Genomic DNA, 22936 nt, shown 5'->3' with positions numbered 1-22936 from the left:
ATATTAAGGAAACCTTTCCATGTTCTGGGTTGAGTGAATAGTTACGGGGAAAATAATCCACACACTGCTATGGTAGATACATTTTTTTTGTTCATATTCCAGGTGAGACTATCCGGATAGTGATCGAGGACTACGTGCAGCACCTGAGCGGCTACCTGTTGGATCTAAAGTTCGATCCGGTCCTGCTCTTCAAGTCCACGTTCCAGTACAGGAACCGCATCGCTGTGGAGTTCAACCAACTGTACCACTGGCACCCCCTTATGCCAGACAGCTTCCACATAGACGGAGACGTGGTGCCCTACTCCCAGTTCATCTTCAACACCTCCATCGTCACACACTACGGGGTGGAGAAACTGGTGGACGCTTTCTCACGCCAGTGTGCTGGACAGGTATGGGCTGTGTGGTGACCATGGGATGTCATATGCAGTGTTAAATTGATGAACCCTAGTCTCAATATCATTGTCATGCCATAGGGGAGAGTGGGTATATGTTATTCAGCATCACTAAACCAAGGGAAATATAGCATTTCTAACAGAGATATCTACATATATTTCAGGATGCTGGAATTCATGTAAACATAAGTTTGAGAAAATAGCATGTCCAAAAGAAGTGGTGTCTTGGCACAACTTACCCAGGGTATGGATTACATTGAGCATACACTGGTTAGTTGAGGTAATATGTAGCTAGTTATTAAAGTGACTATGTATAGATAATAAGAGAGTAGCAGCTGTGTAAAAGAGGGGGGCGGGGATGCAATGCAAATAGTCTGGGTAGCCATTTGATTAGGTGTTCAGGAATCTTATGGCTTGGGGATAAAAGCTGTTTAGAAGCCTCTTGGACCTAGACTTGGCATTCCGGTAACGCTTGCCGTGCGGCAGCAGGGAGAATGGTCTATGACTAGGGTGGCTGGAGTCTTTGACAATGTTTAGGTCCTTCCTCTGACACCGCCTGGTGTAGAGGTCCTGGATGGCAGGAAGCTTGGCCCCAGTGATGTACTGGGCAGTACGCACTACCATCTGTAGTGCCTTGCAATCTGAGGCTGAACAGTTGCCATACCAGGCAGTGATGCAACCAGTGAGGATGCTCTCGATGGTGCAGCTGTAGAACCTTTTGAGAATCTGAGGATCCATGTCAAATCTTTTCAGTCTCTTGAGGGGGAAAAGGTTTTGTCATGCCCCCTTCATGACTGTCTTGGTGTGCTTGGACCATGATAGTTTGTTGATGTGGACACCAAGGAACTTGACGCTCTCAACCTGCTCCACTGCAGCCCCATCAATGAGAATGGGGGCGTGCTCAGTCCTACTTTTCCTGTAGTCCACAATCATCTCCTTTGTCTTAATCATGTTGAGGGAGAGGTTGATGTCCTGGCACCACACAGTCAGGTCTCTGACCTCCCTATAGGCTGTCTTTTTGTTGTCGGTGATCAGGCCTACCACTGTTGTCATTGGCAAACTAAAATTATGGTGTTGGAGTCGTGCCTGGCCATGCAGTCATGAGTGAACAGGAAGTACAAGGGAGACTGAGCACGCACCTCTGAGGGGCCCCTGTGTTGAGGATCAGAATGCTTGATATGTTGTTACCTACCCTTACCACCTGGGTGTGGCCCGTCAGGAAGTCCAGGATCCAGTTGCAGAGGGCGGTGTTTAGTCCCATGGTCCTTAGCTTATTGATGAGCTTTGAGCGCACTATGGTGTTGAACGCTGAGCTGTAGTCAATGAATGGCATTCACAAATTGTTTGTGAGAATGCTATTCATTAATAGGTGCCAGGCACACCGGTTTGAGCGTGTCAACGTCTGCAACACTGCTGGGTTTTTCACACTCCACAGTTTCCTGTGTGTATCAAGAATGGTATACCACCCAAAGGACATCCAAACTTCACACAACAGTGGGAAGCATTGGCGCTAACATGGGCCAGCATCCCCGTGGAACGTTTTTGACACTTTGTATAATCCATGCCCTGACAAATTGAGGTGGTTTTGAGTGCAAAGAGAGTGCACCTTAATATTAAGGTGTTTGTACAAAACATTACAATCAGTAAGGCGGCAGGTAGCCTAGCGGTTAGGGCGTTGGGCCAGTAACCGAAAGGTTGTTGGTCCAAATGCCCCAGCCGACAAGGTGAAAAATCTGTATGCCCTTGAGCAAGGCATGTAACCTTAATTTGCTCCAGGGGCACTGTACTACTAGGGCTGACTGTAAAACAATTAGGGTTGACCCCAATTAGTTGTTTTTGTAGAGAAGTAGCAAATAAACATATATTTTTATGGCACACGAGACACCTGTCTGATTCGCGCCCACCTCTGTGAACTAATCCATTGCGGAGGCCGAGACTGTGGCTAAGATGCACAATGCATGTCTCCCTCCAATTTGTGCACATTCATTGTTTCATAACTCCATTGTGTGAGTTGTCTGTGTTTGATTGTTATACTGTATGTAATGGGTAATTGATACACACTATCACCAATTGTACATTTACTGTTAATTCCTATCATTTCTATTCTAAAATGTTTGTTTGGTTACAGTAATTTCTGTTAAATCATTAATTTACTGTTCTCATTGTCAGAGGGGACATGTTGTTTGCAGACCACACAACCTGTTTACACTTGTGAGAAACACGTTTTGGTTAATTTAATTTCATTCATTAGTTTTGTCAATTTAGTTATCTTTTGTGTGGAGCGCTCCTGTCAAAGTTGAGTAAGGACATGCACCTTATTATGTATAGGAGTAGGCCTTTAGGCTACCTGGCCTGCGCCCAAATGTAGCCATACAGTAGTTAATTTTCTGAAATCACATAGGGTGTGTCTATTTGGAAAAAATGCATTTTAAAATGTCTACCAATCAATTGGTGGAAAGAACAGATGACTTTCGGTCAACCAATATATTTTTTGTTGGGGACAGCCCTAAAAACAACACATTTTCACTACACCTAACCGGTGTATGTGACAACTATTTCATTTTTTATGTATACCTACATTCAGATATAGATCTCTCTGTTCAATATCACTTAGCCTTCCATTTCCTGACCAGTTTTCTGGGACAGGGATGTCGTTTCTATGTACCAATTTCTAGGCAAGTTCACTGCAATTGAGGCTACTAAGCTCATGAAACTGGTCTGCAAGATTGATATGTTTAGCAAGTTCAGACTCCATGTCATCAGATAAGACCTTTTGTGCCTCTACTCTATCATAGCTTCTCTTACGCACAGGTACATGTTTGTTTTCCTTTTTTTATCAATCTACTTCAGTGTCATTCAGTTATTTTTATCATCCATTGCTGCTGCTTGTACTTCTTCCCTTCTGTCACTTCCTTGGCTGCTCTTTCAATAACCTTAAGGGGGGCTTGTTGCATGATATCTGCTCTGTAACAAAAATGCGTTCATATGCATGACACAATGCAAAAATACTATTCGTATTATGCATCAACCTGACACAAATGTCATCATAATTTGTATGGCGTATGGTGGCCATTGGCTCAACTTACCCCTAGGCAAACATTTTGACTATATTAGCCCATACAGCTACAAGGATGCAGTTTCATGCTATGTTTAGGACCTCATCTTGTAGCTTATAGAGACCCCAACTGATTTATAAATCAATCTATTTCAGTTTAGATACAAGCATCATGAAATCTCTTAACACAATAAATTAATTTGACTTGCTAACCACATTTTCCATGTTGGATTTTCCTTGACATATTCCATGAAATGATGACCTCTTCCTAAATATTTGGTCACATTTATTCATTTTGTTTCCAAACAAAACAAAGGGTTGCTCAACTAACTCGTTGGATCAACTTACCTGGCACTCTCCCCTACATAGAATGTTGTCTACAGTGCATACAGATCTGGGCTATAATGATCTGTCTGATAGGATTGTGTGTCAATGTTAGGGTCAATTCAAATTGAAGTCAGTCTATTCAGGGAGTAAACAAAAATTCTGAAAAATGTCATCTATTTTCTATTTCTACCAAAGTGACTTCAACTGAATTGATGTGTGTGTTGTTGTAGTTCTTCTTTTGAGCCAGGCAAATGCTATGTACGAGAGATGGAGAGTTTTATTAATTTATTGGAAATTAAATACAGAAATCTCATTTAAGTATTCACACCCCTGAGTGTGAATACGATTAACAGCTATGAGTCTTTCTGAGTAAGTCTCTAAATTGGCAGATGGCAGTTTAAAGTGACTCAAATCCTATTTATTTGCATATCTGATTCGAATCTGTTATTTTTTCCTGCAGTCTGAACAGCCAAAAAGCACATGGAATCTGATATTTCAAGCCACATTTCAAACCAGCTAAATACAATACTTTGTATTCAGGATATAAGGTTAATTTCTTTGCCACAGTTTTTGCAGTTTTACCTTCGTGCCTTTATTGCAAACAGGATGCATGTTTTGGAATATTTTTTTCCAGTACAGGTTTCCTTTTCACTCTGTCGTTTAAGTTAGTATTGTAGATGAACTACAATGTTGTTGATCTATCCTCAGTTTTCTCCTATCACAGCATTTAAACTATGTAATTGTTTTAAAGTGAACATTGGCCTCATGGTGAAAATCCCTGAGTGGTTTCCTTCCTCTCTGGCAACTCAGTTAGGAAAGGCGCCTGTATCTTTGTAGTGACTGGATGCCTTAAACACCATCCAAAGTGTAATAACTTCACCATGCGCAAAATGATATTCAACACTATTAAGCACTATTATTGCACACAGTCAGTGCTACTTTTTTAGGTCACTTGTTAAGCACATTTTTACTCCTGCACTTGTTTAAGCTTGCCATTATGCCTCTGCTGATCCCATAGATAGTGTATGCAGTAATTAATGTGCCTATGAACCAGAGTTTCACTAAGGTGGTGTGCCCAATAGGAAGTCCATTGTGAGCAGCTCACCCCGCACAAACATAAATAGCATAAGCATGTCTACTTCTGCTATACTTTCCAATAAAGCAATGAAAACAAACATCCCAGAAAAGTGCAAAAAAATAGCCCACGTTAACATATGTAGCCGAAGAAACAATGTTCATGAAGTCATTAACTAGTAACAGATGACATTCATATCTCTGAAACGCACTTAGATAATACCTTTGATACAGTAGTAGCAATACATTTACATTTACATTTAAGTCATTTCGCAGACGCTCTTATCCAGAGCGACTTACAAATTGGTGCGTTCACCTTATGACATCCAGTGGAGCAGCCACTTTACAATAGTGCATCTAAATCTTTTAAGGGGGGGGTTGATAAGGATTACTTTATCCTATCCTAGGTATTCCTTAAAGAGGTGGGGTTTCAGGTGTCTCCGGAAGGTGGTGATTGACTCCGCTGTCCTGGCATCGTGAGGGAGTTTGTTCCACCATTGGGGGGCCAGAGCAGCGAACAGTTTTGACTGGGCTGAGCGGGAACTGTACTTCCTCAGTGGTAGGGAGGCGAGCAGGCCAGAGGTGGATGAACGCAGTGCCCTTGTTTGGGTGTAGAGCCTGATCAGAGCCTGGAGGTACTGAGGTGCCGTTCCCCTCACAGCTCCGTAGGCAAGCACCATGGTCTTGTAGCGGATGCGAGCTTCAACTGGAAGCCAGTGGAGAGAGCGGAGGAGCGGGGTGACGTGAGAGAACTTGGGAAGGTTGAACACCAGACGGGCTGCGGCGTTCTGGATGAGTTGTAGGGGTTTGATGGCACAGGCAGGGAGCCCAGCCAACAGCGAGTTGCAGTAATCCAGACGGGAGATGACAAGTGCCTGGATTAGGACCTGCGCCGCTTCCTGTGTGAGGCAGGGTCGTACTCTGCGGATGTTGTAGAGCATGAACCTACAGGAACGGGCCACCGCCTTGATGTTAGTTGAGAACGACAGGGTGTTGTCCAGGATCACGCCAAGGTTCTTAGCGCTCTGGGAGGAGGACACAATGGAGTTGTCAACCGTGATGGCGAGATCATGGAACGGGCAGTCCTTCCCCGGGAGGAAGAGCAGCTCCGTCTTGCCGAGGTTCAGCTTGAGGTGGTGATCCGTCATCCACACTGATATGTCTGCCAGACATGCAGAGATGCGATTCGCCACCTGGTCATCAGAAGATTAATTGTGTGTCGTCTGCATAGCAATGATAGGAGAGACCATGTGAGGTTATGACAGAGCCAAGTGACTTGGTGTATAGCGAGAATAGGAGAGGGCCTAGAACAGAGCCCTGGGGGACACCAGTGGTGAGAGCGCGTGGTGAGGAGACAGATTCTCGCCACGCCACCTGGTAGGAGCGACCTGTCAGGTAGGACGCAATCCAAGCGTGGGCCGCGTCGGAGATGCCCAACTCTGAGAGGGTGGAGAGGATCTGATGGTTCACAGTATCGAAGGCAGCCGATAGGTCTAGAAGGATGAGAGCAGAGGAGAGAGAGTTAGCTTTAGCAGTGCGGAGCGCCTCCGTGATAGAGAGAAGAGCAGTCTCAGTTGAATGACTAGTCTTGAAACCTGACTGATTTGGATCAAGAAGGTCATTCTGAGAGAGATAGCGGGAGAGCTGGCCAAGGACGGCACGTTCAAGAGTTTTGGAGAGAAAAGAAAGAAGGGATACTGGTCTGTAGTTGTTGACATCGGAGGGATCGAGTGTAGGTTTTTTCAGAAGGGGTGCAACTCTCGCTCTCTTGAAGACGGAAGGGACGTAGCCAGCGGTCAGGGATGAGTTGATGAGCGAGGTGAGGTAAGGGAGAAGGTCTCCGGAAATGGTCTGGAGAAGAGAGGAGGGGATAGGGTCAAGCGGGCAGGTTGTTGGGCGGCCGGCCGTCACAAGACGCGAGATTTCATCTGGAGAGAGAGGGGAGAAAGAGGTCAGAGAACAGGGTAGGGCAGTGTGAGCAGAACCAGCGGTGTCGTTTGACTTAGCAAACGAGGATCGGATGTCGTCGACCTTCTTTTCAAAATGGTTGACGAAGTCATCTGCAGAGAGGGAGGAGGGGGGGGGATTCAGGAGGGAGGAGAAGGTGGCAAAGAGCTTCCTAGGGTTGGAGGCAGATGCTTGGAATTTAGAGTGGTAGAAAGTGGCTTTAGCATCAGAGACAGAGGAGGAAAATGTAGAGAGGAGGGAGTGAAAGGATGCCAGGTCCGCAGGGAGGCGAGTTTTCCTCCATTTCCGCTCGGCTGCCCGGAGCCCTGTTCTGTGAGCTCGCAATGAGTCGTCGAGCCACGGAGCGGGAGGGGAGGACCGAGCCGGCCTGGAGGATAGGGGACATAAGAGTCAAAGGATGCAGAAAGGGAGGAGAGGAGGGTTGAGGAGGCAGAATCAGGAGATGGGTTGGAGAAGGTTTGAGCAGAGGGAAGAGATGATAGGATGGAAGAGGAGAGAGTAGCAGGGGAGAGAGAGCGAAGGTTGGGACGGCGCGATACCATCCGAGTAGGGGCAGTGTGGGAAGTGTTGGATGAGAGCGAGAGGGAAAAGGATACAAGGTGGTGGTCGGAGACTTGGAGGGGAGTTGCAATGAGGTTAGTGGAAGAACAGCATCTAGTAAAGATGAGATCGAGCGTATTGCCTGCCTTGTGAGTAGGGGGGGGAAGGTGAGAGGGTGAGGTCAAAAGAGGAGAGGAGTGGAAAGAAGGAGGCAGAGAGGAATGAGTCAAAGGTAGACGTGGGGAGGTTAAAGTCGCCCAGAACTGTGAGAGGTGAGCCGTCCTCAGGAAAGGAGCTTATCAAGGCATCAAGCTCATTGATGAACTCTCCGAGGGAACCTGGAGGGCGATAAATGATAAGGATGTTAAGCTTGAAAGGGCTGGTAACTGTGACAGCATGGAATTCAAAGGAGGCGATAGACAGATGGGTAAGGGGAGAAAGAGAGAATGACCACTTGGGAGAGATGAGGATCCCGGTGCCACCACCCCGCTGACCAGAAGCTCTCGGGGTGTGCGAGAACACGTGGGCGGACGAAGAGAGAGCAGTGGGAGTAGCAGTGTTATCTGTGGTGATCCATGTTTCCGTCAGTGCCAAGAAGTCGAGGGACTGGAGGGAGGCATAGGCTGAGATGAACTCTGCCTTATTGGCCGCAGATCGGCAGTTCCAGAGGCTACCGGAGACCTGGAACTCCACGTGGGTCGTGCGCGCTGGGACCACCAGATTAGGGTGGCCGCGGCCACGCGGTGTGGAGCGTTTGTATGGTCTGTGCAGAGAGGAGAGAACAGGGATAGACAGACACATAGTTGACAGGCTACAGAAGAAGCTACGCTAATGGAAAGGAGATTGGAATGACAAGTGGACTACACGTCTCGAATGTTTAGAAAGTTAAGCTTACGTAGCAAGAATCTTATTGACTAAAATGATTCAAATGATACAGTACTGCTGAAGTAGGCTAGCTGGCAGTGGCTGCGTTGTTGACTTTGTAGGCTAGCTGGCAGTGGCTGCGTTGTTGACACTACACTAATCAAGTCGTTCCATTGAGTGTAATAGTTTCTACAGTGCTGCTATTCGGGGGCTAGCTGGCTAGCTAGCAGTGTTGATTACGTTACGTTGCGTTAAAAGAACGACAATAGCTGGCTAGCTAACCTAGAAAATTGCTCTAGACTACACAATTATCTTTGATACAAAGACGGCTATGTAGCTAGCTATGTAGCTAGCTACGATCAAACAAATCAAACCGTTGTACTGTAATGAAATGAAATGTTGAGGTTACAACTGCCTTAATTTAGCAGGATCCAGCAGCAGCTAATGGGGATTCATAATAAATACAATTAACTAAGGGTTGAATACTTATTGACTCAAGACATTTTAGCTTTTCAATTTTTTTAAATAAATAAAATATACATAATTCCACTTTGACATGGGGTGTTGTGTGTAGATCAGTGACACACAATCGGAATGTAATAAGGTGAATGCACCAATTTGTAAGTCGCTCTGGATAAGAGCGTCTGCTAAATGACTTAAATGTAAATGTAAATGTAATCCGTGTACTGTGAAGTCCTGTGGGTGTATACCGTATATGAAGTAACACATTTAGGGCCCTTCTCGGGAGGGCCATTCTCACCCAGACCACATTAGAGTAGCTGACCCTCAACTGCAGTTTTTATAACTTCCTCTTCGTATGCAGTCACTACCATGTCTAAAGGTTTTTATAACTTCCTCTTCGTATGCAGTCACTACCATGTCTAAAGGTTTTTATAACTTCCTCTTCGTATGCAGTCACTACCATGTCTAAAGGTTTTTTTACCCCACTGTATACAAAATATACAATTGCTGAGATGGCACCTTTCTCACCTTCTGTCATGTAGCCTGAGAAGCAATCCTCTGCTTGTTATAGTCATTGGTTACTCAGGAAGAGTTAAGTGAAAGAACAGACGTAGCCACCTGTTTTTAGATTTCTATTGTTGTGGAAATTCTACACAGGGACACTCGAAGTCAATCTTTAATTAATCATAGTTTATTAACAGTTAACTGGAGATGTTCCAATAAACTTGATGCACCATAGAGCTCCTGACAGATGTGTACTATCGGGGCAGTCCCATTTAGATCTCTTAAATCCTGCTTATATACACGTTACATAGGCATGATTTAACTTATTCATCATTCATAATTCATCATTAACATTTGGTTCATGCATGTGACAGACCAATACCTCACAAGGCTTCTTGTCTCCAAGCTGAGACAATAGTGAGAATTTGTTCAATCAGTTACTTGCATGAACACAGAAATTGGTTATTAGAAAAGCACAAACGTAACATTTTCCATCACACTATGCTTGCCTTGAATAGTGCAGTTTTAAGCTCTCTCGCTTTCTTATTTGTCTGAACATGTTTATCTTTCCTAGATCATTCTCTTCCCCATTACCAAATCAATCCATATCAACTATCCATCCGAGAGCTATTATGCTACCTGTTTCTTTTGAATACTTTTTTTCATGTAGTCATTCATGCATCCTATATTTATACAGGTGATGCCCGTCTGATCCTTTTTGATGTAGTCTACACCAGTACCTATGGGTATGGGGTCAGAGGTTAAGTTGGTTTTAATCCTTTCTCTGTTTCTCAGATAGGAGGTGGGAAGAACATCCACCCAGTGGTGACCAAGGTGGCCGAGGGTGTTATTGAAGAGTCCAGGGCTCTGCGTCTCCAACCCTTCAACGAGTACAGGAAGAGGTTCAACCTGAGGCCCTACACATCTTTCTCTGACTTCACTGGTAAGACTACATATTTAGAGTTTTGGAAATTACGATGATACTAAAAGCTTCTATAGAACCATTTTCCCGGCTGCATCATAAAAGGTTGCATGCGCAGTTGGTATTGGTATTAGTCTTTTTTATTAGGATCCCCATTAGCTAACCTAACAGTTTCACAACAACAACCTTATACACACAAGTGTAAAGGAATGAATAAGAATATGTACATAAAAGATATATGAATGAGTGATGGCCAAATGGCATAGGCAAGATGCAGTAGATGGTATAGAGTTTATTTTTATTTTTTTCACCTTTATTTAACCAGGTAGGCTAGTTGAGAACAAGTTCTCATTTGCAACTGCGACCTGGCCAAGATAAAGCATAGCGGTGTGAACAGACAACAGAGTTACACATGGAGTAAACAATAAACAAGTCAATAACACAGTAGAAAAAAAGGGGAGTCTATATACATTGTATGCAAAAGGCATGAGGAGGTCGGCGAATAATTACAATTTTGCAGATTAACACTGGAGTGATAAATGATCAGATGGTCATGTACAGGTAGAGATATTGGTGTGCAAAAGAGCAGAAAAGTAAATAAATAAAAACAGTATGGGGATGAGGTAGGTGAAAATGGGTGGGCTATTTACCAATAGACTATGTACAGCTGCAGCGATCGATGGTATAGAGTACCGTATATACATATGAGATGAGTAATGTAAGGTGTGTAAATATTATTTATAGTGGCATTGTTTAAAGTAGCTAGTGATATGTTTATTACATACATTTTTCCATTATTAAAGTGGCTAGAGTTGAGTCAGTATGTTGGAGACAGCCCCTCAATGTTCGTGATGGCTGTTTAACAGTCTGATGGCCTTGAGATAGAAGCTGTCTCCAGCATACGGATCTCGCTTTCTGGATGATAACGGTGTGAATAGGCAGTGGCTCAAGTGGTTGTTGTCCTAGATTATCTTTTTGGCCTTCCTGTGACATCGGATGGTGTAGGTGTCCTGGAGGGCAGCTGGTTTGCCCCCTGTGATGCGTTGTGCAGACCTCACTACCCTCTGGAGAGCCTTACAGTTGTGGGCGGAGCAGTTGCCGTACCAGGTGGTGATACAGCCCGACAGGATTCTCTCGATAGTGCATCTGTAAAAGTTTGAGTGCTTTTGGTGACAAGCCAAATTCCTTCAGCCTCCTGAGGTTGAAGAGGCACTGCTGCGCCTTCTTCACAACTTTGTCTGTGTGGGTGGACCAATTCAGTTTGTCCGTGATGTGTACGCCGAGGAGCCTAACTTACTACACTCTCCACTACTGTCCCATCAATGTGGATAGGGGGCTGCTCCCTCTGCTGTTTCCTGAAGTCCACGATCATCTCCTTTGTTTTGTTGACATTGAGTGTGAGGTTATTTTCCTGACACCACACTCCGATGGCCCTCACCTTCTCCCTGTAGGCCGTCTCATCGTTGTTGGTATTCAAGCCTACCACTGTAGTGTCGTCCACTACAGTTATGGATGAGCAGGGAGTACAGGAGAGGGCTGAGAACACACCCTTGTGGGGCCCCAGTGTTGAGGATCAGCGGGGTGAAGATGTTGTTACCTACCCTCACCACCTGGGGGCTGCCCGTCAGGAAGTCCAGGACCCATTTCATCTTTTATTTCTTTCATCACATTCCCAGTGTGTTAGAAGTTTACATACACTCAATTAGTATTTGGTAGCATTGCCTTTAAATGGTTTAACTTGGGTCAAACGTTTCTGGTAGCCTTCCACTGGTAGCCTTCCACAATAATTTGGGTGAATTTTGGCCCATTCCTTCTGACAGAGCTGGTGTAACTGAGTCAGGTCTGTAAGGCCTCCTTACTCGCACATGCTTTTTCAGTTCTGCCCACAAATGTTCTATGGGATTGAGGTCAGGGCTTTGTGATGGCCACTCCAATACCTTGACTTTGTTGTTCTTAAGCCATTTTGCCACAACTTTGGCAATATGCTTGGGGTCATTGTCCTTTTGGAAGACCCATTTGCGACCAAGCTTTAACTTCCTGACTGATGTCTTGAGATGTTGCTTCAATATATACACATAATTTTCCTCCTCATGATGCCATCCATTTTGTGAAGTGCACTCGTCCCTCCTGCAGCAAAGCAACCCCACAACATGATGTTGCCACCCCTTGCGTCACGGTTGGGATGGTGTTCTTCGGCTTGCAAACCCCCCTTTTTCCTCCAAACATAACGATGGTCATTATGGCCAAACAGTTCTGATTTTGTTTCTTCAGACCAGAGAACATTTTTCCAAAAAGTATGACCTTTGTCCCCATGTGCAGTTGTAAACTGTAGTCTGGCTTTTTATGGCAGTTTTGGAGCAGTGGCTTCTTCCTTGCTGAGCGGTTTTTCTGTAGATATAGATACTTTTGTAATTGCTTCCTCCAGCATCTTCACAGGGTCCTTTTTTTGCTGTTCTGGGATTGATTTGTACTTCTCACACCAAAGTACGTCCATCTCTAGGAGACAGAACGCATCTCCTTCCTGAGCAGTATGACGGCTGTGCGGTCCCATGGTGTTTATACTTGTGTACTATTGTTTGTACAGATGAACGTGGTACCTTCATGTGTTTGGAAATTGCTCCCAAGGACAAACGAGACTTGAGGTCTACAAAAAATGATTTATTTTGATTTTCCCATGTCAAGCAAAGAGGCACTGAGTTTGAAGGTAGGCCATGAAATACATCCACAGGTACACCTCCAATTGACTCAAATGATTTCATGGCTTTAGAAACTTCTGATAGGCTAATTGACATCATTTTCTGGAATTTTTCAAGCTGTTTAAAGGCACAGTCAAATTAGTGTATGTAAACTTCTAACCCACTGGAATTGTGATACAGTGAATTAAGTGAAATAATCTGTCTGTAAACAATGAGCAATAATACACTACATGACCAAAAGCGCTCCTATTCATCCCAAAGGTGTTCGATGGGGTTGAGGTCAGGGCTCTGTGCAGGCTAGTCAAGTTCTTCCACACCGATCTCGACAAACCATTTCTGTATGGACCTCGCTTTGTGCAAGGGGGCATTGTCATGCTGAAACAGGAAAGGTCCTTCCCCAAACTGTTGCCACAAAGTTGGAAGCACAGAATCATCTATAATGTCCTGGCATCCTCCACATCCAGATTTGTCCGTTGGACTGCCAGATAGTGATGTGTGATTCATCACTCCAGAGAATGCATTTCCACTGCTCGAGTCCAATGGTGGAAAACTACCACTCCTGATGACGCTTGGCATTGTGCATGGTGATCTTATGCTTGTGTGCGACTGCTCGGCCATGTAAACACATTTCATGAAGCTCACAACGAACAGTTCTTGTGCTGACGTTACTTCCAGAGGCAGTTTGGAACTCGGTAGTAAGTTTTGCAACCAATGAGACTATTTTTGCGTACTACACGCTTCAGCACTCTGCGGTCCCGCTCTGTGAGCTTGTGTGGCCTACCTCTTGGCGGCTGAGCCATTGTTGTTCCTAATGTTTCCACTTCACAATAACAGCACTTACAGTTGGCCGGGCAGCTCTAGCAGGGCAAACATTTTATGAACTGAAAGGTGGCATCCTATGACGGTGCCACGTTGAACGTCTCTGAGCTTTCCAGTAAGGCCATTCAACTGCCAATGCTTGTCTATGGAGATTGCTTGGCTGTGTGCTCGATTTTATACACCTGTCAGCAATGGGGTATGTCTGAAATGGCCGAATCCACTTATTTGAAGGGGTGTCCACATACTTTTGTATATTCGGAAAGTACTCTGACCGACCCATTGACTTTTTCCACATTGTGTTAAGTTACAGCCTTATTCTAAAATATATTCAATTGTTATTTTTTTCCTTAATCAATCTACACACTACCACATAATGACAAATCAAAAATGGGTTTTTAGTAATGTTTGCAAATGTATAAAACCAACAACAGAAAAGGAAATCAATTTTACATACACTATCAGTCAAAGGTTTTAGAACACCTACTCATTCAGGGTTTTTTCTTTATTTTTACTATTTCCTACATAGTGAAGACATCAAAACTATGAAATAACACATGGAATTATGTAGTAACCAAAAAAGTGTTCAACAAATCAAAATATATGTGATTCTTCAAATAGCTACTCTTTGCCTTGATGACAGCTTTGCACACTCTTGGCATTCTCTCAACCAGCTTCACCTGGAATGTTGTTTTTCCAACAATCTTAAAGGAGTTCCCACATATGCTGAGCACTTGTTTGCTGCTTTTCCTTCACTCTGCGGCACGACTCCCAAACCATCTCAATTTGGTTGGGGGATTGTGGAGGCCAGGTCATCTGATGCAGCATTCACTTCTTCACAAATGCTTTTGGCTGTTGTCTGGGCCTCAGGGAATCCAGTTTCCCTGTAAGTAGTGAGTGAGGCCTTTTGCATTTGAGACTAAATTCACTGTGATATCCAACTACATTGAGGCGGATTGGAGGTGCTTGTTCACCTTGTTTGTCATTGTCAGTATCTCACACCATACAACACAGCAAATCAAGAAGCGGTAGGACCCAACTTCCTCTGCAAGTGCTTGTGCCTCCATTTTGGCCACAAGATCATTGATCGTCTGTCTGGCTTCCAGTAATGCCTCCCGAACCTTAAGCCTGATACCTGATTGCAGAACACTTTGGAGCCTACTTTCCCATCTTGTCACTCCATGACTTCACGGTTATGTTCACGTGTTTCTTCAAAACACTCCATCTTTATGTGCCAGCTGAAAAGGTGAAGAGCTTTTGCACAAAAACCCAACTGGATCTTTTGGAGATTTGGCAGCATCTGCAATGACAAGGTTTAGAGTATGTGCTCCACATGGGCTCTGGGAATATTTTTTGAGCAGTCTGGCTTGTACTCCTTGGTGCTTGCCCTTCATGTTGGTCCCATTATCATAAGCTTGTCCTCTGCAATCTTCAAATGGAATCTTAAGCTCGTTCAGCTTATCTGAGATGACAGTGGACAGATTCAAGCCTGTTGAAACATTAACAAAGCCAAGGAAGTGCTCCTTGTTCTCTGGCTTTCCCTTTAAAGCCACACTTCTCAGAATAATGGACATTTGCTCCTGGTGACTGTCACGTGTACAGTCCAAGATAATGGAGAAGTACTTTGAGTCTCTTACTTGAGTTACTATTTCTTCCAGAAACTTGTCACTCATCTGTATCAGCTCATTCTGTGTGCGCTTCCCAAGGTAATGAGTATGTGTCCCTCCATATTTAATTTTGCTGAGATGATTTTCCATAACGGGGTCAAATTTTGCAAGTAATTCAACCTCTTTTAGGAAGTTTCCATTATCTGGTTGGAAGAGCTTGTCTGATGGACCCCTGAATGTTTCTTTCAGCCAGAGACTGGGTGATACTTATTAAATGTGTAAGGAGATCCTGCCATCTCTTTCAGCCTCAAATTGTAATTTGAATTTGGTCAAGAGTCTGTCCCCAACTTAGGCGCAGATCAAGTTCTCTCCACTTATTCATATTATCTGTGTGTTCAGGACTACCCTCATGGTGTTGATATTTGACCAGTCATTCACACCTTCCTTTATTATTTTGTACTCTTTTGTAGAAAAGAGCTTACAGCAAAAACAATAGTGTTGTTTTTGGTTATGAAAGCCAGCTCCTGGTAATCTTTCCCCCATTTGACAGCTGTATCTGTAATATGCCTGAATGGAAACCTCTTCTCGACTTGTCTTTAGGGTCATAACAATCCATTCCTGGTTTGAATGGACCTCCGTGCACCAACTCAGTCCTCATAAAGTCTGTTAAGACTGAGGGCCAATCTGCTGGGTCATTTAGTGGAGCAGCAACTGTTCTATTAGGGTCTGAGCTACTTGTATCTGATGCTGGCTGTACACCTCTGATTGTGCTAGTACTGGCTGAGGCTGCCTGTATTTCACCTGGGTCTGTGTTAGTACTGGCTGAGGCTGCCTGTATTTCACCTGGGTCTGTGTTAGTACTGGCTGAGGCTGCCTGTATTTCACCTGGGTCTGTGTTAGTACTGGCTGAGGCTGCCTGTATTTCACCTGGGTCTGTGTTTGTACTTGCTGAAGACTGCTGTATTGGGTCTGTGTTTGTATTTGCTGAAGACTGCTGTATTGGGTCTGTGTTTGTATTTGCTGAAGACTGCTGTATTGGGTCTGTGTTTGTATTTGCTGAAGACTGCTGTATTGGGTCTGTGTTTGTACTTGCTGTATTGGGTCGGTGTTAGTACTTGCTGAAGACTGCTGTATTGGGTCTGTGTTAGTACTTGCTGAAGCCGGCAGTACTGGGTCTGTGTTAGTACTGGCTAAGGCTGCCTGTATTTCACCTGGGTCTGTACTTGCTGAAGACTGCTGTATTGGGTCTGTGTTAGTACTTGCTGAAGATGGCAGTACTGGGTATGTGTTAGTACTTGCTGAAGCCAGCTGTACTGGGTCTGTGTTAGTACTTGCTAAAGCTGCCAGCTGTACTGGGTCTGTGTTAGTATTTGCTGAAGCCGTCTGTGCTAGTACTGGCTGAGGATGCCTGTACTTCACCTGGGTCTATGTTAGTACTTGCTGAAGACGTCTGTTAGCATTTGCTAAAGCCAGGTGTACTGGGTCTGTATTAGTACTTGCTAAAGCTGCCAGCTGTACTGGGTCTGTGTTAGTACTTGCTAAAGCTGCCAGCTGTACTGGGTCTGTGTTGGTACTTGCTGAAGCCATCTGTACTGGGTCTGTGCTAGTACTGGCTGAGGATGCCTGTACTTCACCTGGGTCTATGTTAGTACTTGCTGAAGACGTCTGTTAGCATTTGCTAAAGCCAGGTGTACTGGGTCTGTATTAGTACTTGCTGAAGCTGCCAGTACTGGGTCTGTGTTAGTATTTGCTGAAACCGGCTGTACTGGGTCTACTGGCTGAGGTTGGATGTAGATCAACTGAGTCTGTGCTTGTACTGGCTGATGATCCAGCATCTCCTCTACTGACAAACTTAAGCATAGTACCTGTAAATGATAGATAACAATACTATTATTAATTTTATCAGCTGCATCAGGCCCATTCAAACTGGCTCCCCCATATTTCCTTTTATACATTTTCAAATATAAAATACTATTTATACTCTGACTTGGCTGAATACTTGATGATTATTATTTACTGAGAGATGTGTATCCATATTTCCCAGCATGCTCAGCTAATCAACATTTTAAATTCAATATATAAATCAATAGTCTGTGTCAATCCATTGCTTTCCATCTTGCATTAGTCCAGAGTTGTAACTAAACCTTGACTGAGAGACTAGATAATCATTGTCTTGTTTTTAAATGATTTGCACCTATGAGGAGTGACATCACACCCATATATTGTCTGGACTGGTCCCCATTAGAGGATGCTGCTGGAAAGCGCGGGTTTCATTTTGTGCACATGCATATAAACACATGTTCACGCGCGACACGGTTATCTTTTCTGAACTGCAGTTTATAAACACATCTATTTGGGGCAAAGGTGTTTCACTTTGTCAGGCACAAAGTCACAACACAGCCATGGAAGTGGCTGGCAAGCAAGACACAGATAGATCAAGATATGCTCTGCCCAGCTAGGTTAGCAAGACACAGACTAGAGAGATGCACTGAAAGCTAGCATTAAGATATTTTTGAGAGGAGTTATGATAAAGCTGTGCTTAATGCATAATTTTATTTTATTTTATTATAATTTTTTAAAATAAATACTCCAAGCTTGGGTTTTGGATATGAACTTCCACAAAAATAATACATTCTATGAGTAAAGGAACAATTCGGCACATATTGTGCTCAGTAGTTAACGGTACTGTTATTTGCTGACATCAAACTTGGAGAGGAGAGAAACCAGGTTTACCTGATTGCTGTTCCCGCAATTCACTCTCATGGTGTTTTATTTTTTCTCTTTTCATGACCAGAAGGATAGTTCAGCTTTATTCTCTCATGGAAGTTGTAAACATTGACACCCGCTTTGACATGAGGGGGAGGTAGGGCCCTTGTGTAATTTGTGGGGCCCTACACAACTTCCGCAGTGAATGTATAGGGCTTACCGGCTCTGATATGGGGAGTTTCTCCCGTTATTCTCTGCAGATCATCTCACGCTCTGTCAGGTTGGATGGGGAGAGTCGCTGCACAGCTATTTTCAGGTCTCTCCGGAGATGTTCGGATGGGTTCAGGTCCGGGCTCTGGCTGGGCCACTCAAGGACATTCAGAGACTTGTCCCAAAACCACTCCTGTGTTGTCTTGGCTGTATGCTTAGGGTCGTTGTCCTGTTGGAAAGTGAACCTTCGCCCCAGTCTGAGGTCCTGAGCGCTCTGAAGCAGGTTTTCATCAAGGATCTCTCTGTACTTTGCACCATTCATCTTTCCCTTGATCCTGACTAGTCTCCCAGTCCCTGCCACTGAAAAACATCCCCACAGCATGATGCTGCAACCACCATGCTTCACCGTAGCGATGGTGCTAGGTTTTCTCCAAACATGATGCTTGGCATTCAGGCCAAAGAGTTCCATTTTGGTTCCATCAGACCAGAAAATCTTGTTTCTCATGGTCTGAGAGTCCTTTAGTTACCTATTGACAAACTCCAAGTGGGTTGTCATGTGGCTTCCGTCTGGCCACTCTACCATAAAGGCCTGATTAGTGGAGTGCTGCAGAAATGGTTGTCCGTCGTAAAGTTTCTCCCCTTCGGCCAGCTCTAGGAAGAGTCTTGGTGGTTCCAAACTTCTTATATTTAAGAATGATGGAGGCCACTGTGTTCTTGGACCTTCATTACTGCAGAAATGTTTTGGTACCCTTCCCCAGATCTGTGCCTCGACACAATCCTGTCTCTGAGCTCTACGGACAATTCCTTCGACCTCATGGCTTGGTTTTTGCTCTGAAATGCAATGTCAACTGTGGGACCTTATATAGACAGGTGTGTGCCTTTCCAAATCTTGTCCAATTGTATTTACCACAGGTGGACTCCAAGTTGTAGAAACATCTCAAAGATGATCAAATGAAACAGGATGCACCTGAGCTCAATTTCGAGTCTCATAGCAAAATGCTTATCTAACTAAGGTATTTCTGTTTTTTATTTTTAATACATTTAACTTTTCTAAGAAACCTCTTTCTTTTTGTCATTATGGGGTGTTGTGTGCCTCACACAGGAAGCGGTGCAGGTCCTAATCCAGGCACTTGTCATCTCCCGTCTGGATTACTGCAACTCGCTGTTGGCTGGGCTCCCTGCCTGTGCCATTAAACCCCTACAACTCATCCAGAACGCCGCAGCCCGTCTGGTGTTCAACCTTCCCAAGTTCTCTCACGTCACCCCGCTCCTCCGCTCTCTCCACTGGCTTCCAGTTGAAGCTCGCATCCGCTACAAGACCATGGTGCTTGCCTACGGAGCTGTGAGGGGAACGGCACCTCAGTACCTCCAGGCTCTGATCAGGCCCTACACCCAAACAAGGGCACTGCGTTCATCCACCTCTGGCCTGCTCGCCTCCCTACCACTGAGGAAGTACAGCTCCCGCTCAGCCCAGTCAAAACTGTTCGCTGCTCTGGCCCCCCAATGGTGGAACAAACTCCCTCACGACGCCAGGACAGCGGAGTCAATCACCACCTTCCGGAGACACCTGAAACCCCACCTCTTTAAGGAATACCTAGGATAGGATAAGTAATCCCTCTCATCCCCCCCCCCTTTAAGATTTAGATGCACTATTGTAAAGTGACTGTTCCACTGGATGTCATAAGGTGAATGCACCAATTTGTAAGTCGCTCTGGATAAGAGCGTCTGCTAAATGACTTAAATGTAAATGTAAAAATGTGTGCAGATTGAGGATATTTTTTAAATCCATTTTAGAATAACGCTGTAACATAACTAAATGTGGACAAAGTCAAGGGTTCTAAATACTTTCTGAATGCACTGTATAGTGTAGTTTAACATGATTATTTTATGACTACCTCATCTCTGTACCCGACACGTACAATTATAGGTTAAGGTCCCTAAATCGAGCAGTGATTTTCAAACACAAAGACCAGGGAAGTTTTCCCATTTCCCAAAGAGAGGCACCCATTGATAGATGGGTAAAAAGGTTAAAAAGCAGACATTGAATATCCCATTGATTATGGTGAAAAGTTATTCATTACACTTTGGATGGTGTATCAATACACCCAGACACAACAAAAATACAGGCGTCGTTCCTACTTCAGTTCCCGGAGAGGAAAGAAACCACTCAGCGATTTCAATATGAGGCCAACGGGGACTTTTAAACATTTACAGAGTGTAATGACTTTGATAGGATGGATCAACAACATAGTAGTTACTCCACAATACTAACCTAACTGACAGAGTGAAAAGAAGGAAGCCTGTACAGAATACAAATATTAGAAAACATGCATCCTGTTTGCAATACGGCACTAAAGTAAAACGGCAAAAAATGTGGCAAAGAAATGAAACTTTGCCCCGAATACAAAGTGTTATGTTTGGGGCAAATACAACACATCACTGAGTACCACTCTTCATCATTTCAAGGTGGTGGCATCATGTTATAGGTATGCTTATCATTGGCAATAACCTAGTTTTTTTATTTTTATATAAAAAATAAACTGAATACAGCTATAAGCACAGAGAAAAACCTGGTTTGGTCTGTTTTCTGACACTGGGAGACAGTCTTTCAGCAGGACAATGACCTAAAACATAAGGCCAAATATACACTGCCGTTGCTTAACAAGACGAAAGTGAATGTCCCTGAATGGCCGAGTTAGTTTTGCCTTAAATTGGCTTGAAAATTGTGTGCAAAGCTCTTAGTCTATTGACTTATGGGGTGTGCATACTTATGTATTCAATTTTCTATAAATTTGCTCAAATTTGGGCTACACACTCACTGATACGTACATGTTGTTGTTTTACTCTAGGACGCCCACAGGCCTCATAAAACTAATCCGAAGGCCCCCCAGTACCAGTCAAAAAATGTATGGAAGTACAGTATATATGGAGACTGTTTAGTGACAAAAATAAGGGTAAAAATACATGTAAAAAAATATAACAAAAACGAACTTCCTTTAGGTAGTCCCCAAAAATATGTTATTTAATGCGTTTGTATGGGCTAATAGCAGTAAATCCAAATGATTTTTTAAATATATATATTTCAAAGGGTATTTAAAAATCTAAATAAAATAGCAAAATAATCCTTGCTGTGACCTGCTTAAAACAATTCCATATAGTTTAGTAGTACCCCCCCCCCCAGATTAGACAGGGATTAGACTCTTATAGGTTAAGAAGCCAACTACAGTCTGTCGTCCTGTCATCTCAAACCAGTCTTCTCTTTAACTTCATGTGTTTCTGATGAACTCTTTTATACTTCTCTACTGTATTGTATACACCCAAATGGTGGAACCAGCTTCGCCCTACCTTCGGGATACTGAGTCCCTGCACAACTTTCAAAGAATTCTCAAATACCTACCTCTTTATGAAGTACTGTGTCCACAATTGTTCATCAATTTTAAAATAACGCTGTAACATAACAAAATGTGGAAAAAGTCAATGGGTCTGAATACTTTCCGAATACACTGTAGCTATCTTAAGATAAAGGCACTAACTGTAAGTCACTCTGGATAAGAGCATCTGCTAAATAACCAAAATGTAAATGTATTAATTTGCTTTAAATGTGCTCTATTGATGTAATTGTGCTGCAACTGAATTGCTCTTCTGGGACAATATAGATATATTCTATTGTTCTTAGGTGAGGAGGAGATAGCCAGGGAGCTGGAGGAACTCTATGGTGACATCGATGCGCTGGAGTTCTACCCCGCCCTCATGCTGGAGAAGACACGCCCCAACGCCATATTTGGCGAGAGCATGGTGGAGATGGGGGCTCCATTCTCCCTGAAAGGCCTTCTGGGTAACCCAATCTGTTCCCCTGAGTACTGGAAGCCCAGCACGTTTGGAGGCCAGACAGGCTTTGATATAGTCAACTCAGCCTCGCTGGAGAGACTGGTGTGTCTGAACACTAAGTGGTGTCCGTACGTAGCCTTCAGTGTGCCTCCAGCTGGGCAGGAGCCGCCGCCAAGGAAACTGTCCACTGAACTGTAAGCTTTAGTGAGTTTACTGTAATCCATGGTTACGTTAGTGTTGTTGTATGGTATTATTGTAATGCCCTTGCCCACCTTTGATGCCTGTACTGTATATTATGTTTACAATGCAAGGACTGCATTTATGAATCATCACCAAGTTCCCTATGTACGTTGTACTTTGAACATGAAAAGTAGCCTGGATTAAAAACTCATAAAATAGTGAAATAGTTTGTAATAAGGTTTATTTGATATTAATTTAGGTCTACATTACAGTACATCCATAATGATCTAGCTTGGTCATTGATTTAACAGTATTTTTGCAAAAAGGTAGAAATGAAAATCACATTGGAAACTGTATAACAGAATATTGTCAAATGAAGTACAGCAGCCATTCTTGAGTGAATAAAACATCTATTTGATACAGTACTGTTTTTGTTTGTTTTACTTTACAGTATGTGAATGTTAGATCTGTTTCCAATAACTTTAATATTTTTAGTTGCTATTTTATCACCCATACAAAGGTAACAAGATCACTAAAGATTGATATTTTTATACACCAAAATAAATATGTAATATTACAAAATAAAAACCTTTGTTTACGATCACTTCTGTTGACATTGTCATTGTTAGGAACAATTGATACGGTACATGTTGTTGAAACAAATACAATGATAAAAAAACAGAATTCTAAGTTGTTACACAGTAATGTCTGAGGGATGAATTCATGGTGGTCGAAAAGGAAATTCATGAAATTGAGACATTTCACTGAACATAAAGTTAACTGAT

At 43.5% G+C, this 22936-nt stretch overlaps 1 protein-coding gene across 2 annotated transcripts in view; it reads left to right on the top strand.

Annotated features, from left to right (window-relative positions):
* The window catches only part of ptgs1 (prostaglandin-endoperoxide synthase 1), a 50744-nt gene extending 27989 nt beyond the window's left edge, over nt 1-22755 (top strand). For both annotated transcript variants that reach the window (XM_046347690.1, XM_046347691.1), the window contains 3 exons: nt 103-389; nt 9982-10129; nt 21820-22755. In XM_046347690.1, the coding sequence (XP_046203646.1) occupies nt 103-389; nt 9982-10129; nt 21820-22169 (785 nt within the window). In that variant the 3' untranslated portion in view covers nt 22170-22755. The remainder of the gene's footprint in view (nt 1-102; nt 390-9981; nt 10130-21819) is intronic.
* Nucleotides 22756-22936: the final 181 nt, after the last annotated feature.

This window comes from Oncorhynchus gorbuscha, linkage group LG04, assembly GCF_021184085.1.
Source record: "Oncorhynchus gorbuscha isolate QuinsamMale2020 ecotype Even-year linkage group LG04, OgorEven_v1.0, whole genome shotgun sequence".
NCBI classification, from domain to species: domain Eukaryota; kingdom Metazoa; phylum Chordata; class Actinopteri; order Salmoniformes; family Salmonidae; genus Oncorhynchus; species Oncorhynchus gorbuscha.
The sequence above is the reverse complement of the archived record's forward strand: the minus strand, read 5'-3'. Positions and strand labels throughout refer to the sequence as shown.